The sequence below is a fragment of the Ranitomeya imitator genome, chromosome 6 (assembly GCF_032444005.1).
Source record: "Ranitomeya imitator isolate aRanImi1 chromosome 6, aRanImi1.pri, whole genome shotgun sequence".
NCBI classification, from domain to species: Eukaryota; Metazoa; Chordata; class Amphibia; order Anura; family Dendrobatidae; genus Ranitomeya; species Ranitomeya imitator.
The window spans coordinates 78,499,285-78,515,907 of NC_091287.1; the positions used below are offsets into that span (position 1 = coordinate 78,499,285).

The 16,623-nt window shown below is 45.5% G+C and overlaps 1 protein-coding gene across 1 annotated transcript in view; it reads left to right on the forward strand.

Moving 5' to 3' along the window:
- Positions 1-16,623, forward strand: part of CDCA7L (cell division cycle associated 7 like) — a 42,745-nt gene that overhangs the window by 20,820 nt on the left and 5,302 nt on the right. Inside the window, exons 4-6 of the mRNA XM_069729805.1 lie at positions 2,352-2,420; positions 3,480-3,662; positions 4,905-5,036. Coding sequence (XP_069585906.1) covers positions 2,352-2,420; positions 3,480-3,662; positions 4,905-5,036 — 384 coding nt within the window. The remainder of the gene's footprint in view (positions 1-2,351; positions 2,421-3,479; positions 3,663-4,904; positions 5,037-16,623) is intronic.

Below are 16,623 nucleotides of genomic sequence, written 5' to 3' on the forward strand. Positions count from 1 at the left end.
TCCATGGGGCTGGGGGCCCACCGTTCAGCCACCTCCTCAGGGTTGGTTTCCCACCATTGGGGCGCTATTATAGAGTGGATCAAAAGAAAAAATTCTGCCATGGTTTTGGGACTAGTTTTTAGAGTGTTTGCTGTGAGACACAAATGACTTGTTTTCTGCCGGTAAGTTGCAGCGATACCAAATACATAGGTTGTGGGGTTTTTTCCCCCCCAGCATTCAGGATGAAAGCATGCATAAAATGTTAATATAGTAAACATGTTTGTTAAAAAACAGTATTTAGAGGGAACCTGTCACCCCCAAAATCGAAGGTGAGCTAAGCCCACCAGCATCAGGGGCTTATCTACAGCATTCTGTCCTCTTCTTGTATTCATGCTCCGGCGCAGGCGTACTTTGTCCTGTTGAGGGCAGAACAAAGTACTGCAGTGCGCAGGCGCTTGGAAAGGTCAGAGAGGCCCAGCACCTGCGCACTGCAGTAATTTGCTATGTGTGAAGACAAGAAGAGGACATCATCCTATGACTATGGGAGGCCCCGGACCGCGACGCCCATCGGATTGCACCTCCCGCGTGAGTAATATAACCTCTTATCTTTCAGGATACATTGGGGGCTTATATACAGCATTCTGATGCCGGTGGGCTTAGCTCATCTTCGATTTTGGGGGTGACAGGTTCCCTTTAAAATATCTGAATCTACTGTGATCACTGTACTTTAGAATACTAAAAAGACTTGGAGACTATGTCAGGCTATGTTCACATGTTGCATTTCTGCTGCCCTTTTTATGCAAATTAAAGCTGCTCTTTACAGTAAGGCCAAAAGCTATGAGATTTCAGAAATCTCAGGCACATGCTTGTATTTTTTTCCTGATTGAATTAGTAAACTGCTGCTTTTTTTTTTTTTTAAACGGCAGCATGTCACCTTTCAGCGTTTTTGCAACTTGTTATCACCCATAGAAAGCAATTAGTACAGCAGCGTTTTTGCAATCAGTTTTTTGCATTTTTGGTGAAAATAACGAAGACACAGCAACATGTGAAACCCATTTGGGATCCTGAAAAGCTGTGTTTTGGCTGCAGCAAAAAAAGCAACATGTGAACATAACCTTAGTAATGTTTTCTGCATTTAATTTAATCATTCTGTAATTTTTTTTTAACCCCTTTCTGACCTCGGACAGGATAGTACTGCGGAGGTCGGATCCCCTGCTTTGATGCGGGCTCCGGCGGTGAGCCCACATCAAAGCCGCGACATGTCAGCTGTTTTGTACAGCTGACATGTGCGCGCAATAGCGGCGAGTGGAATCGCGATCCACCCGCCGCTATTAACTAGTTAAATGCCGCTGTCAAACGCTGACAGCGGCATTTTACTACCGCTTCCGGCCAGAAATGCGCACCACATGATCGGGGGTCAACAATGTGTCGCATAGTAACCAGAGTTCTCCATTGTCGTTTACATCTGATAGTGAAATCCTGTCCGGTTTATGTTCTGTCCTCAAAATGAGGGTTCTTATAAAAGGAGGAAATAAAATCTCACTGACTCACAAAATCTAACGGTCTAATAAACATTTCTGTTTGCTTAAAATTCTCTTTGTATAATGTATTGTATAACGCTGACGGCCACTAACTTAGTCACTCACAGGTTTATTATTCAGGTTAATGGCAAATGTATAAACCAATTGTGAATAATCTTCCCTTAGTGGCCGCTCCACAGAAAGCTTTATCTTCTATCTCTGCTGCTGTATGTTAGTGGGGCGCACTTACTGTAACGGGGTTCTCCTATGCGCAGTCAAAACTCTAGGATGAGCACCCAAAAGGGCCTTTAAAAAGTTCTTCTGAAAGCAGATGGCCAGTAGATATAATATATGGTGAAGCTGAAAATCTGCCACAGGAACCGTGTTCTGAACAAGGAGGAGAAACTTTTTTTTTTTTTTATAGCTGTGACATTAATAATTCTGATGCAAAATCTGAAAATCCCCGACAGTTACTTGGCCTCATATTATAGACCATTTTCCTACATATTAATAGCTTTAAAGCCGTATTCTCAAGTTTGGAGATCAATCATCTATTCATTGGATAGGGGATAACTTCCCAATCTTGAAGGGTCCAACTCCTGGGGCCCCACCGATCCTGAGTGAATGGAGTGGAAGTTGATCATGTGCACTGCTGCTCCATTCATTCTGCTGGGAATGATGATCACCAGCTCTGGGGGTCCCAATCAGTCGGACCCATCGCAATCAGGAATGTGCAACAGAAGCTCCCAACGAAGGCGGTCACAAGTTTGAAATTCGTGTAAGTGCAAATTTTGCTTTTGGTCCATAGTGTAACTATTCTATTAACTTTTTAAACTATGATTCTGATTTCAGCTTGCCCAACTTCTTGCAGAGCTGAACTCCATGCCTGAACTGTTTCCAGTGAAATCCACTACTCCTTCTGTAAGTCTCCACAGCTATGCAATGATAGTATGTATGCTTTGTCTGATTTTGTATTAAAGGAAATTACCGAATATACCCGAGTATAAGCCGACCCCTCTAATTTTGCCACAAAAAAACTGGGAAAACTTAATGACTCGAGTATAAATGCCTAGGGTGGGAAATGCAGCAGCTACTGGTAAATTTCAAAAATAAAAATAGATACCAATAAAAGTAAAATTAATTGAGACATCAGTAGGTTAAGTGTTTTTCAATATCCATATTGAATCAGGAGCCCCATATAATGCTCCATACAGTTCATGATGGGCCCCATATAATGCTCCATATACAAATGTGCCACATATAATGCTCCATGCAGTTCATTATGGCCCCATAAGATGCTCCCTATACAAATATGCCCCATATAATGCTCCATACAGTTCAGTATGGCCCCATAGACGCTCCATATAACAATGTGCCACATATAATGCTGCCACTGCAATAAAAAAAAAATGACATACTCACCTCTTGTTGCTGCCCGCTGCTCCTCAGCATCCCGTCTCTCCGCACTGACTGTTCAGGCAGAGGGCGGCGCGCACACTAATACGTCATCGCATCCTCTGACCTGAACAGTCACTGCAGAGGACGCGGAAGACGGAGCGGCGGTGGAACGAGGGACAGGTGAATATGAAATACTCACCTGCTCCTGACGCAGTCCCTGCGTGTCCCATGGTCTCCGGCGCCTGCAGCTTCTTCCTCAGTTCAGCGGTCACTGGTACTGCTCATTACAGTAATGAATATGTGGCTCCACCCCTATGGGAGTGGAGTCCATATTCATTACTTTAATGAGCGGTACCACGTGACTGCTGAATAGAGGAAGAAGGTGCAGGCGCCGGAGACCATGGGACACGCAGGGACTGCGTCAGGAGCAGGTGAGTATTTGACAGTCGTCACTCACCCGCCGACCCTTCCAGGACTCGAGTATAAGCAGAGAGGGGCACTTTCAGCCCATTTTATTTTTATTTCGAGTATATACTGTACTTATTTTACTGTCTGTTTTTTTTTTGTTTGTTTTTTATTTAGAAGCAGAAAAAAACAAGCCGCCGCACATTTTCTGAAGGTCCTGTTGAAAGACGCACTAACCCATCACGCAGTGCACGACCTAAAGAGAACTTTGCAATGGAGAACTTCACAGAATCAGCTTTGCGGTTTGCAGAGCATCTCCAGAAGTACGGTAGAAAGGAGTTAAGACACACCTTGAGTGATGTAAGTATCAAACAGGAGGTCATTTTTTCAGCTATTAATACATGTTGCATATGGCTCATTTGTTTATAGTTAACTCTTCTATATGGGAATTTCAGATTACCACTGAGGAAATAATAATAATCTTTATATAGCGCCAACATATTCCACAGCGCTTTACAGTTTGACCGTTTCAAACACAACAGTCATAAGTAACAACGTTAACAATAATATAATGATTAAAGCAAAATAAAACAACCCTGCTCGTGGGAGCTTACAATCTACAACAGTGTTCCCCAACTCCAGTCCTCAAGACCCCACAACAGGTCATGTTTTCAGGATTTTCTTAGTATTGCATAGGCCATGGAATTAATGCTTCAGCAGGTGATGAAATTATCACCTGTGCAATACTAAGGAAATCCTGAAAACATGACCTGTTGTGGGGTCTTGAGGACTGGAGTTGAGAAACACTGATCTACAATGAGGTGCTGGAGATACAAAGTACAGGTGTGTATTTACAATGATGGTCCAGCCATCTTGAGGGAGTGGGGGATATATAGAGCTAGTGAATGGGCTAGGCATGCACACTTATACGTAAAATGACCTTGATTAGGGAACGTGATAGGCCTCTCTGAACAAATGTTTTGAGGGAGCGCCTAAAACTGTGCAAGTTGTGGATGGTCCTAATTTCTTGGGGTAGAGCATTCCAGAGGATTGGCGCAACATGGGAGAAGTCTTGGAGACGGGTCGGCGGGCATGTCAAAACGCCGCGTGCGGACGCATCCGCAGACCACGCATGTCCCTGCGTACCCAATGTTAAAGATAGGTACGCATGCGCAGGTGTTTGGATATGATGGGATAAAGAACACAACCGTACGCAGGGTTGCCGTATGCAAATGTGAAACCGGCTTAAGACAGCTGACGTTAATGCAGGTAACGAGTTGATTAGGAGCATCTAACTGGTCTGTAGGAGCCAGAACTCTTAATGGTTGGTAGGGGATCAAATACTTATTTCTCACTGCAAAATGCAAATAAACTTATATCATAACTTATATCATTTATACAATGTGATTTTCTGGATTTTATTTTTGATATTCTATTTCTCAATGTTAAAATTAACCTACCCTTAAAATTCTAGACGTTCATGTCTTTGTCAGTGGGCAAAGTTACAAAATTAGCAAGGGATCAAATACTTATTTCCCCCACTGTATTCTTTTTGAGGGAAGTGAACATTAACCATTTCTTTTTCTCCTGTGCACCGTTTAGGAAGATCGTGAAGAAATTCGTAGAAGGAGGAGATCGTCAAAAAATAACTTTCGCGCTGTAGAAGACATTACAGAAGAGGAGTTGGATAATGTTGCAGTGACTGTTAAAGACAAAATTTATGACAAAATCTTGGTAAAAATAAGTTTCTTTATTGTATTAGCATTTTAATCCCTTAACGTCCAATGACTGATATATCCATCATTGGATGCCTCCCCGTTTGGTGCGGGCTTTGGCGATGAGCCTGCACCTTTTCCGGCACATGACAGGTGATCTGATTAGCTGTCATGTATCCCTAACAGCCACGGGTGTAATCCCGATCTACCCGCGGCTGATAACGTTAAGTGCTGCCATCAAACTCTGACAGCGTCATTTAACACGCACTTTCGGCAAGCATACCTTATAGCCGCCCATCGGTGACCCCTGTCATGTGATCACGGGTCACCGATGGGTTGGCATGACAACCAAAGGTCTCCTGTAGGCCTCTGTGGTTGTCACTGCCGGATTGTTACGAGTGCCGCCCGGTGGTCAGCGCTCATAGCAAATGAGTAATTCTGCTACATACAGGCGATCTGATCATCGCCTGTGTGTAGCAGAGCTGATCGGATTATGGCAGCTTCTAGTCTCCCATGAAGACTATTGAAGCATGCCAAAAGAAAGAAAATAAAAGTTTTTAAAAATATAAAAAAATAAGTTCAAATCACCCCCGTTTCACCCCATTCAAGATAAAACAATAAAAAAATCAAATATGTATTGTCACATTCAGAATTGACCCTATCTATCAATATATAAAAAGATTTAATCCAATCATAATTGGCATAGCGATAAAAAAAAAATCGAAAGCCATAATTACTTTTTTTGGTTTCTGCAACATTGCAATAATGGGCGATCAAAGAATTGCATACACACCAGAATGGTATCAATAAAAACATCAGATGGGCGCACAAAAAATAAGCCCTCACCCGGCTCCAGATCCCGGAAAATGGAGACGCTAAGGATCTCGAAAAAATGGCATCATTTTTAATATATTTTTTGTCACCACTTAAATAAAAAAGAACCTAGACATGTTTGGTGTCTATGAACTCATAATGACCTGGAGAATCATAATGGCAGGTCAGTTTTAGCATTTAGTGAACATTGTAAAAAAATAAATCCAAAAACCAATTGGGGAATTGCATTTTTTGGGGGGGAATTTCCCATTCGCCTCTTTGGGGGACACAAACCGTGGTGTATGCTGCTGCCACCTAGAGGCTGACACTAAGTAATACAATGAAAGTTAGCTCCTCCTCTACAGAATATGCCCTCCTGCTGGCTCCCAGAGAACCAGTTCTTGCTTAGTGTCCATAGGAGGCACACCAGTCTGCTATTCAGACCAAAAATTCTTTATTTTATTTTTACAATTTTAACATTTTTGTTTTTACTTTTTTACAACGGACGACGGAGCAACTGAGCCTTTCAAGTTTCCGATCTCTCCCTGAACCATCAACAGAGTGTAGCCTTTACTTATCCTCTCCTGCGATGTGGGATGCCACACCTGAGCTGATTTTAGGGGTGATGGGTCCCTTCAAGGGCACCGATCTGCACACACCATCAACGGACGAGCACATGGAGTGTCGCCTCCACGAATCCTCTTCTGCAGACAGGTCTAATGCTGGACATTCAACCCTGTCCCATCCTAGGGGATTAACCTCTTGGATGTACAGAGGCCCACCTCATGGCATCAGCGCAGCCCCCACTGCACCACCCCTGTTAAAGCGGATGGTACAAGGAGGCGGACAGTCCCTCTCCACCTCCCTTCTAAAAGGATGGTGGATTGAGGGTTTTTCCCCCTTATCCCTGCACCGTCCAGACAGCAGCAGCAGAGGAGGACCTGCAGCAAGCTGGCTTACCAGCCACCCGGCAACTTCTCCGGGTAAGTGCCGAGACGGAAGGGCTCCATACAGGCAGTCTGGGGCGGCACTGGATAAGGGGGACCCATTTTGGCAGCGGGGAAGCGGAATCGGCCCCTTCCTGCACCGTAAATTTAGTCCCCGGCTTCGGCCCTTTACTAGGCCGCAACTCCTATTAGCCCACGCGATGATGCGCTGCGGAGGCTCCATCCACCGGTTCTGCCGCTTCTTGCACAGCACAAGAAGCGCCCCTGAGATCTCGGTGGCTATTTTTCTCCCCCCATGACCGCCTCATATCGTGCACTGCCTCAGGATCCTGGCAGCAAGTGTGCACAGCGCAGGACTACGCAGCTGGAGAGCCACGCAGGAGGAGAAGGGGACACAGATCTGGCTAAGGGAGTATTGCTATATACAGTACATTCCCCTTCTGCCTGCTGTATCCCTTTCTCAGGAATCCCTATTATAGGGCCACATAAAAGGTACAATGTCCCAGCCTAAGGCATCTAAGAAGTCTAGCAAGGCTATAGAAATCTTTCACTTCATGTACCTCATGGCAGTCTGCGTTTTGTAAGTCTCAGAGTTTGCCGCTCTGCAATGCCTGTGACCCCAAATGCGCTCAGGAGCCCTCCACCGTCACGGGCCCAGTGTACCTAGTCCCCCTGAGTAGGCTTCGTCACTGGCTCAATCCATGGCTTCTCTAGCTAAAGCGATTGAATTTCTCAGTGACCCTGTGTGTTTCCGGAGCTTTCGCAGGATTGACGTAGACTGATGCCCTCTCAGGCGGGAGCAGTCGGCTAGCAGGGGCCGAAAGCACCCTAGAAGCCTACAGGCATCTAGAAAAAGGATCTGTAGCATTCTTCCTGAGCAGACACGTGCCTTGTCACCTGAGAGCTCAGTTTCTCGCTCTCCCTCTCCAGAGGTCAGTAGCGAATGTGAATCTGAGGGTTCTTTTGATCAGTAAACGGTGGATTCGCTGATTGAGGCGGTGTACCACTCTTTAAATATTGAGGAAGACCCCGGCTCTATTCCAGATCAAACAGTGTCCTTTAAGATGACTAAACACTCTCATAAGACATTTGCCATTTACCCTGAGTTTCAGGCCATAGTTAATCGACATAGGGAGTGACCTGATAAACGCGTCACAGGACAAAGGCCTCTTGGGGCAAAGTATCCCTTCTCAGCGGATCTGAGGAAAGATTGGGCTGAATCTACGGTATTAGACCCCCCTGTATCTCGTCTAGCATCCAAAACCCTTCTGTCCATCATCTGTCATCCATCAAGAAGCCCAGCATTGCTAGCTAAGGCAATGGTTTTCTGGTCGGAGACCTTAGCTATTTCTATTCAGATCAGTAATCTTCACCCAGAGGCGGCACAACTTGCCAGCCAAATTTCTCGGGCGGTAGAATATCTGGTACATGCATCTTTGGATGCGGCCAACTGTGCTCCTCTGTCAGCAGCCAATGCCATCACCATCAGAAGAACAGTATGACTGAGAGGACAAAGCGGAATCTGCATCTTAAAGTCTGTCCTCACTCCCTTACCAGAGTGGTTGGTTATTCGGTGAGAAGTTGGAACCAATCCAGGCTGGCCCACTACTTTTTTCCCAATCAGGAACAAGGGTGGCAAGTTTCCTATAATGCCAACCAACAGTGGAAGGGTTGTCCTAGACAGACTAGATCTAAGGGATGTAGGCCCCCAATTAAAGCGACGGGAAAAGTAAGACCGATCCTGGACCTCAAACTTCTAACAAGTCTCTCAAGGCCTGCCATTTTTGGATGGAGTTCCTCTGTTTGGTCATTACCGCAATGGAAAAAGGTGGTTTCTGGCATCCATCGACATTCGGGATGCTTACCTCCACTTTTTGTTTTTTTTCCCCCCCTCACTAAAAATTCCTGCGCTTCGCCATTCATGAACGTTTTCAGTTCACAGCTTTGCCTTTCGGCCTTGCTACGGCTCCCAGAGTGATCACAAAGGTTATAGCGGCTGTCATGTCCATCTTACACTCTCGGGGCATGGTCGTCCTGCCCTATCTGGATGACTTCTAATCAAGGGGCCATCCTTCTAGGACTGCACTAAGTCCATCTGTGTCACTTGCGATACCCTTTCTTGCCTGGGCTTGTTGATTGAAGCAAGTTTTCCCCATTTCCAGCCCAGGAGATATCCTTTTTGAGGATGATCCTAGACGCCTCTGGAGGGTTGGTGATGGAAGGCCTTGGGCCTCCAACAGGAAGCTTACGCACTTTGTCACTTGTCCACCTCATTCCATCCATTTTGCTATGAGGGTTCTGGGAATAAATGGTGGCTGCAATGGAAGCAGTCCCCTTCGCTCTGCTTGTCTCTGTCAGTCGGGTTCTCAGGTGATGGACTGAGCTCCTCTCTCTCAACCAGGGGACCTTTCTCCCGGTTGAAAGGTTAGTAGTGACTACCGATTCCAGTCTTCTTGGCTGGGGAGCGTCACCACACTGCTCAAAGCTGCCAGTCAACTTTGGAATCCAGACTCCTGATCAATGTTCTGGAGATCTGAGCGATACGGCTAGCCGTACAGCAGTTCTACTGTCTTCTGGCAGGTCTCCCCATCCAATTTCAATGGGAGTACATCACTCATCAAGGGAGTATCCGCAGCAGGGCGGCCATGGCCGAGGTCGTTCTCATTCTCCGATGGGTAGAGATCAATCACTCGGTGATCTCGGTGGTGCAAGAAAACTGGGTGGCAGACTTCTTCAGTCGCCAGGGTCTCGCCTCACGGGAATGGGAACTTTATCCGGATGTTTTCCAAGAGATCTGTCTTCGCTGAGGGTCTGATGGTGTCCAGACTGAATGCCTAAGTACTAGTTTGGTCTTCAGATCCAAAAGCCATCGCAGTGCATGCTCTGGTTCTTCCATGGCGCCAGTTGTTTTCTCCTCTTCCGCTACTTCAGAGATTCTTTAGGAAGCGGAAAGGGTCCCAGTGATCCTGGGCTATCCGGATTGACCAAGTCAGGCATTTTTTACGGACCTAGTACATCTCGTCGTCTTTCTCTGGTGATTTTCAGATCATCCAGATCTGCTCTCCAGGGACGTTTTAGTCTCCAGAACCCAGGGGTCTCATGTTTCTAAACTTGGCCGTTGAATCCTGGGTTCTGACCAAGGCAGGACTCTCACATCAAGTAGTCAGCAAATAGTTCTCATTTTAGTTTTTCTTGAAAACAATTTGGATTCAGGCTGTGTGCTCAGCTTGCTGAAGTTCCAGATTTTGGCCTACTGCAACAAAATGGCAAGTCTTTCACTCAGAGTTTCACATGTGGTACTTCCCTATCGCATACCGTTAGATCTTTGGGACCTTAACTGGCCCTGGTGGTCCTATAGGAGACTCCTTTTGATCCGTTTCATCATGTTGCTGACATTGCCGTCATAGGTCAACTTTTTCGCTGCGGACGTCATTCAGGCTACTTTGCGGAGCTAGCCGCTCTGTCCTTTCAGATGCCTTTCCTTATTTCCATCAAGGCAAGGTTGCCCTCAGGCCGTCCCCATACCTTGTTGCCAAGGTGGTAACGTATTTCCACTGTTACAAGGACATTACTCTTTCCTCGTCTTGTTCGGCTCTAGTCCACAAAGTGGAACGGGTTTTCCATGCTATGGACAAGGTGAGAGCTCAGAGAAGGTACAAATCGAAGGTGGCGTCCTTACGAAGGTCAGACGCTTTATTCGGGTTTCCTGATGGTCTCAGGAAGGGTTTAGCCGCTTTATCGGCTATGGTACCCAGGTGGATTCATTCCACTCTCCAGGAGTCCTGCGTCAGAGGTCAGCCTATTCCAACGGGGATCAGGGCACCCTCCACTCGGTCGATTGGGGCTTCTTGGGCCATTAGGCACCAGACTTCAGCAGAGCAGGCCTGCAAGGTTGCGGTTTTGTCCAGTCCGAACACATTCTTGAAGCACTGTAATATTCTCACCCTGACTTCCGCAGATGTGAGTCTGGGCGGGCAGACTCTGCAGGCTGCAGTAACGCACTTTAAGGTAGCGGTTACACAGGGCCTGATCGGTTATGTTGTCCCCACTCAGGGACTGCTTTGGGAACTCCCATGGTCTGTGTCCCCCAAAGAGGCGAAAGAGAAATAGGGTTTTTTGTGTAGTCACGCTGAAATCCTTTTCTCCGAGCCAATCATTGGGGACACAGCACCCACCCTCTCAATAGCTTTGTGCTTGTTCTGTAATTTGACATGTTATACTCTTTATATGTTGATATTGATCTCCTACTGCTGTTGCACAGAACTGGGATCCAGCAGGAGGAGCTAACTTTTTCTTATGTTACTTAGTGTCAGCCTCCAGGTGGCAGCAGCATAACACCCATGGTCTGTGTCCCCCAATGATTGGCTCCCTATTTTTTCCTGTTTTCCAGTACACGATATGGTAAAATCAATGGTGCCATTCAAAAGAACAACTCGTCCCGCAAAAAAAACAAGCCCACACATATTGATGGAAAAATTAAAAAATCGTAAGGCCGTGGGAAGAAGGGGAGCAAAAAAATGAAAACACAAAAATGGAAATACCCCTGGTCCTTAAGGGGTTAAGCAGGGCTGTCAAGCTTGTAGGCCAGGCCCTTACCTGCTGTGAAAGCTGTGCACCTGTGATCTTGCAAGCTTTAGAAAGGCAATCTGACAGGGAGGGAGGTAAGCCACTTGTATAGGAATCAGTAGGATTAAGTGATTATTAATTACTAGATTGTGGCCCGATTCTAACGCATCGGGTATTCTAGAATATGCATGTCCCCGTAGTATATGGACAATGATGATTCCAGAATTCGCGGCAGTCTGTGCCCGTTGCTGATTGGTCGAGGCAACCTTTATGACATCATCGTCGCCATGGCAACCATTATGACATCTAAGTCGATACTGTGCCCGTCGCTGATTGGTCGAGGTGAATTCGCGGCAGACTATGCCCGTCGCTGATCGGTCGAGGCAACCTTTATGACATCATCGTCGCCATGCTGTGCCCGTCGCTGATTGGTCGAGGCCAATCAGAGACGCGGGATTTCCAGGACAGACAGACAGACGGAAAAACCCTTAGACAATTATATATATATACTAGATTGTGGCCCGATTCTAACGCATCGGGTATTCTAGAATATGCATGTCCCCGTAGTATATGGACAATGATGATTCCAGAATTCTCGGCAGACTGTGCCCGTCGCTGATTGGTCGAAGCAACCTTTATGACATCATCGTCGCCATGGCAACCATTATGACATCTACGTCGATACTGTGCCCGTCGCTGATTGGTCGAGGCGAATTCGCGGCAGACTGTGCCCGTCGCTGATTGGTCGAGGCAACCTTTATGACATCATCGTCGCCATGCTGTGCCCGTCGTGGCCAGATTCTAACGCATCGGGTATTCTAGAATATGCATGTCCCCGTAGTATATGGACAATGATGATTCCAGAATTCGCGGCAGACTGTGCCCGTCGCTGATTGGTCGAGGCAACCTTTATGACATCATCGTCGCCATGGCAACCATTATGACATCTACGTCGATACTGTGCCCGTCGCAGAATCAGAAACGTGAGATGTCTACGTCCTTTATGACATCATCGTTGCTGTGCCCGTTGCTGATTGGTCGAGGCCTGGTGGCCTCGACCATTCAGAGATGCGGGATTTCTACGTCGATGCTGTGATGGTCTCTGATTGGTCGAGGCCTGGCGGCCTCGACCAATCAGACGCGGGATTTCCAGGACAGACAGACAGAAAGACAGACAAAGACAGACAGACGGAAAAACCCTTAGACAATTATATATATAGATACCTGCTGTGTGTCATCTCCCCTGTATATAGTATATACCTGTATGTCATCTCCTCCTATATATAGTATATACCTGTATGTCCTCTCCTTCTATATATTGTATATACCTGTATGTCATCTCCTCCTGTATACAGGTCCTTCTCAAAAAATTAGCATATAGTGTTAAATTTCATTATTTACCATAATGTAATGATTACAATTAAACTTTCATATATTATAGATTCATTATCCACCAACTGAAATTTGTCAGGTCTTTTATTGTTTTAATACTGATGATTTTGGCATACAACTCCTGATAACCCAAAAAACCTGTCTCAATAAATTAGCATATCAAGAAAAGGTTCTCTAAACGACCTATTACCCTAATCTTCTGAATCAACTAATTAACTCTAAACACATGCAAAAGATACCTGAGGCTTTTATAAACTCCCTGCCTGGTTCATTACTCAAAACCCCCATCATGGGTAAGACTAGCGACCTGACAGATGTCAAGAAGGCCATCATTGACACCCTCAAGCAAGAGGGTAAGACCCAGAAAGAAATTTCTCAACAAATAGGCTGTTCCCAGAGTGCTGTATCAAGGCACCTCAATGGTAAGTCTGTTGGAAGGAAACAATGTGGCAGAAAACGCTGTACAACGAGAAGAGGAGACCGGACCCTGAGGAAGATTGTGGAGAAGGACCGATTCCAGACCTTGGGGAACCTGAGGAAGCAGTGGACTGAGTCTGGTGTGGAAACATCCAGAGCCACCGTGCACAGGCGTGTGCAGGAAATGGGCTACAGGTGCCGCATTCCCCAGGTAAAGCCACTTTTGAACCATAAACAGCGGCAGAGGCGCCTGACCTGGGCTACAGAGAAGCAGCACTGGACTGTTGCTAAGTGGTCCCAAGTACTTTTTTCTGATGAAAGCAAATTTTGCATGTCATTCGGAAATCAAGGTGCCAGAGTCTGGAGGAAGACTGGGGATAAGGAAATGCCAAAATGCCTGAAGTCCAGTGTCAAGTACCCACAGTCAGTGATGGTGTGGGGTGCCATGTCAGCTGCTGGTGTTGGTCCACTGTTTCATCAAGGGCAGGGTCAATGCAGCTAGCTATCAGGAGATTTTGGAGCACTTCATGCTTCCATCGGCTGAAATGCTTTATGGAGATGAAGATTTCCTTTTTCAGCACGACCTGGCACCTGCTCACAGTGCCAAAACCACTGGTAAATGGTTTACTGACCATGGTATTACCTGTGCTCAATTGGCCTGCCAACTCTCCTGACCTGAACCCGAGAATCTGTGGGATATTGTGAAGAGAAAGTTGAGAGACGCAAGACCCAACACTCTGGATGAGCTTAAGGCCGCTATTGAAGCATCCTGGGCCTCCATAACATCTCGGCAGTGTCACAGGCTGATTGCCTCCATGCCACGCCGCATTGAAGCAGTCATTTCTGCCAAAGGATTCCCGACCAAGTATTGAGTGCATAACTGAACATTATTATTTGATGGTTTTTTTGTTTGTTATTAAAAAACACTTTTATTTGATTGGATGGGTGAAATATGCTAATTTATTGAGACAGGTTTTTTGGGTTATCAGGAGTTGTATGCCAAAATCATCAGTATTAAAACAATAAAAGACCTGACAAATTTCAGTTGGTGGATAATGAATCTATAATATATGAAAGTTTAATTGTAATCATTACATTATGGTAAATAATGAAATTTAACACTATATGCTAATTTTTTGAGAAGGACCTGTATAGTATATACCTGTGTGTCATCTTCCCTGTATATAGTATATATCTGTGTGTCATCTCCTCCTGTATATAGTATATACCTGTATGTCATCTTCTATATATAGCATGTACCTGTATGTCATATCCTCCTGTATATATTATATACCTGTATGTCATCTCCTCCTGTATATATGTATGTACCTGTATGCCATCTCCTCCTCTATATAGTATATATCTGTGTGTCATCTCCCCTGTATATAGTATACACCTGTGTGTCATCTCCTCCTGTATTAGACCTCGTTCACACGTTATTTGCTCAGTATTTGGCTAAAAACACCTGCCTCCAGCCACCCCAGAAAAGGCACATCTGGAAGATGCGCCTATTCTGGCACTTGGCCACTCTTCCCATTCCCGTGTAGCGGTGGGATATGGGGTAATGAAGGGTTAATGCTACCTTGCTATTGTAAGGTGACATTAAGCCAAATTAATAATGGAGAGGCGTCAATTATGACACCTATCCATTATTAATCCAATACTATGGCAACCATTATGACATCTACGTCGATACTGTGCCCGTTGCTGATTGGTCGAGGCCTGGCGGCCTCGACCAATCAGGCGCGGGATGTCTACGTCCATTATGACATCATCGTCGCTGTGCCCGTCTCTGATTGGTCGAGGCCTGTCTACGTCCATTATGACATCATCGTCGCTGTGCCCGTCTCTGATTGGTCGAGGCCTGGCGGCCTCGACCAATCAGAGAGCAGGGATTTCCAGGACAGACAGACAGACGGAAAAACCCTTAGACAATTATATATATAGAAGGCATTAAGTGGGTGGGATCAGTTTACTCCTCCCCTTCAATGTAATTACTGCACACAATCAAAAGGGTGGTCAGGCTCTATAGAAACAAGCTGTACACTATGAAAGATAAAGGCTCTCATGGCGGGACAATGACAGAAGATAGAAAAAGCAAGTCAATTGCAAACTTGCTAATTTTCTTACACTCTATTAAAGGGAGAATTCAAGTTCTTAAAAACCTTTAACTTATTAAAGTGATTTTGAAAGTATGAATTTCACTGCTTGATAGAATTGGAAAAAAAAGAGTTACTTTTTAAAGTAGAAGCATTATATGATTATAGGGAATCTGTCACCTAATTTTGGCCCTATTAGCTTTGGCCACTGCCATCAGGCGCTTATCTACAGCATTCTGTAATGCTGTAGATAAGCCCCCGATGTAAAGCTACCGTCACATTAAGCGACGCTGCAGCGATATAGACAACGATGCCGATCACTACAGCGGCGCTGTCACACAGACAGCTCTCCAGTGACCAACGATGCCGAAGTCCCCGGGTAACCAGGGTAAACATCGGGTTACTAAGTGCAGGGCCGTGCTTAGTAACCCGATGTTTACCCTGGTTACCATTGTAAAAGTTAAAAAAAACAAACAGTACATACTTACATTCAGCTTCCCGCACTGACTGTGAGCGCCGGCCGTAAAGCACAGCGGTGACGTCACCGCTGTGCTCTGCTTTACGGCCGGCCGGCGCTGACACAGTGCAGGGAAGCTGACGCCGGGGGACAGGCACCGGAATGTAAGTATGTAGTGTTTGTTTTTTTTTAACTTTTACAATGGTAACCAGGGTAAACAGCGGGTTACTAAGCGCGGCCCTGCGCTTAGTAACCCAATGTTTACCCTGGTTACCAGTGAACACATCGCTGGATCGGCGTCACACACGCCGATCCAGCGATGACAGCGGGTGATCAGCGACCAAAAAAAAGGTCCTGATCATTCCCAGCGACCAACGATCTCCCAGCAGGGGCCTGATCGTTGGTCGCTGTCACGCATAACGATTTCGTTAACGATATCGTTGCTTTTTGTGACGTAGCAATGATATCGTTAACGAAATCGTTGTGTGAAGTACCTTAAGCTGACAGATAAGAAAAACAAGTTGGATTACACTATGTTACAAATTATTATGCAAATCACATTTTTCTCGGATTTTTCTAAATGGTCGGTGCAAATGACAGTCGGCCTAATAAAAGTCATCACCCGTTAGATTATACATCGAATTGTATTGAAGAAACCTCCCAATGATAACAGTATAATCTCCAAAATGATTAAAAATGCAAAATGCACTCTTCCAAATTATTAGGCACAGGCGAATTTCTAAATATTTGATATGTTTTAAAGAACTGAAAATGCTCATTTGTTGAATTTGCAGCATTAGGAGGTCACATTCACTGAACAAAAAGCTATTTACCTTCAAAACATCCTAACAGGTCAAGTTACATGTTAACATAGGAACCCTTCTTGGATATCACCTTCACGATTCTTGCATCCAT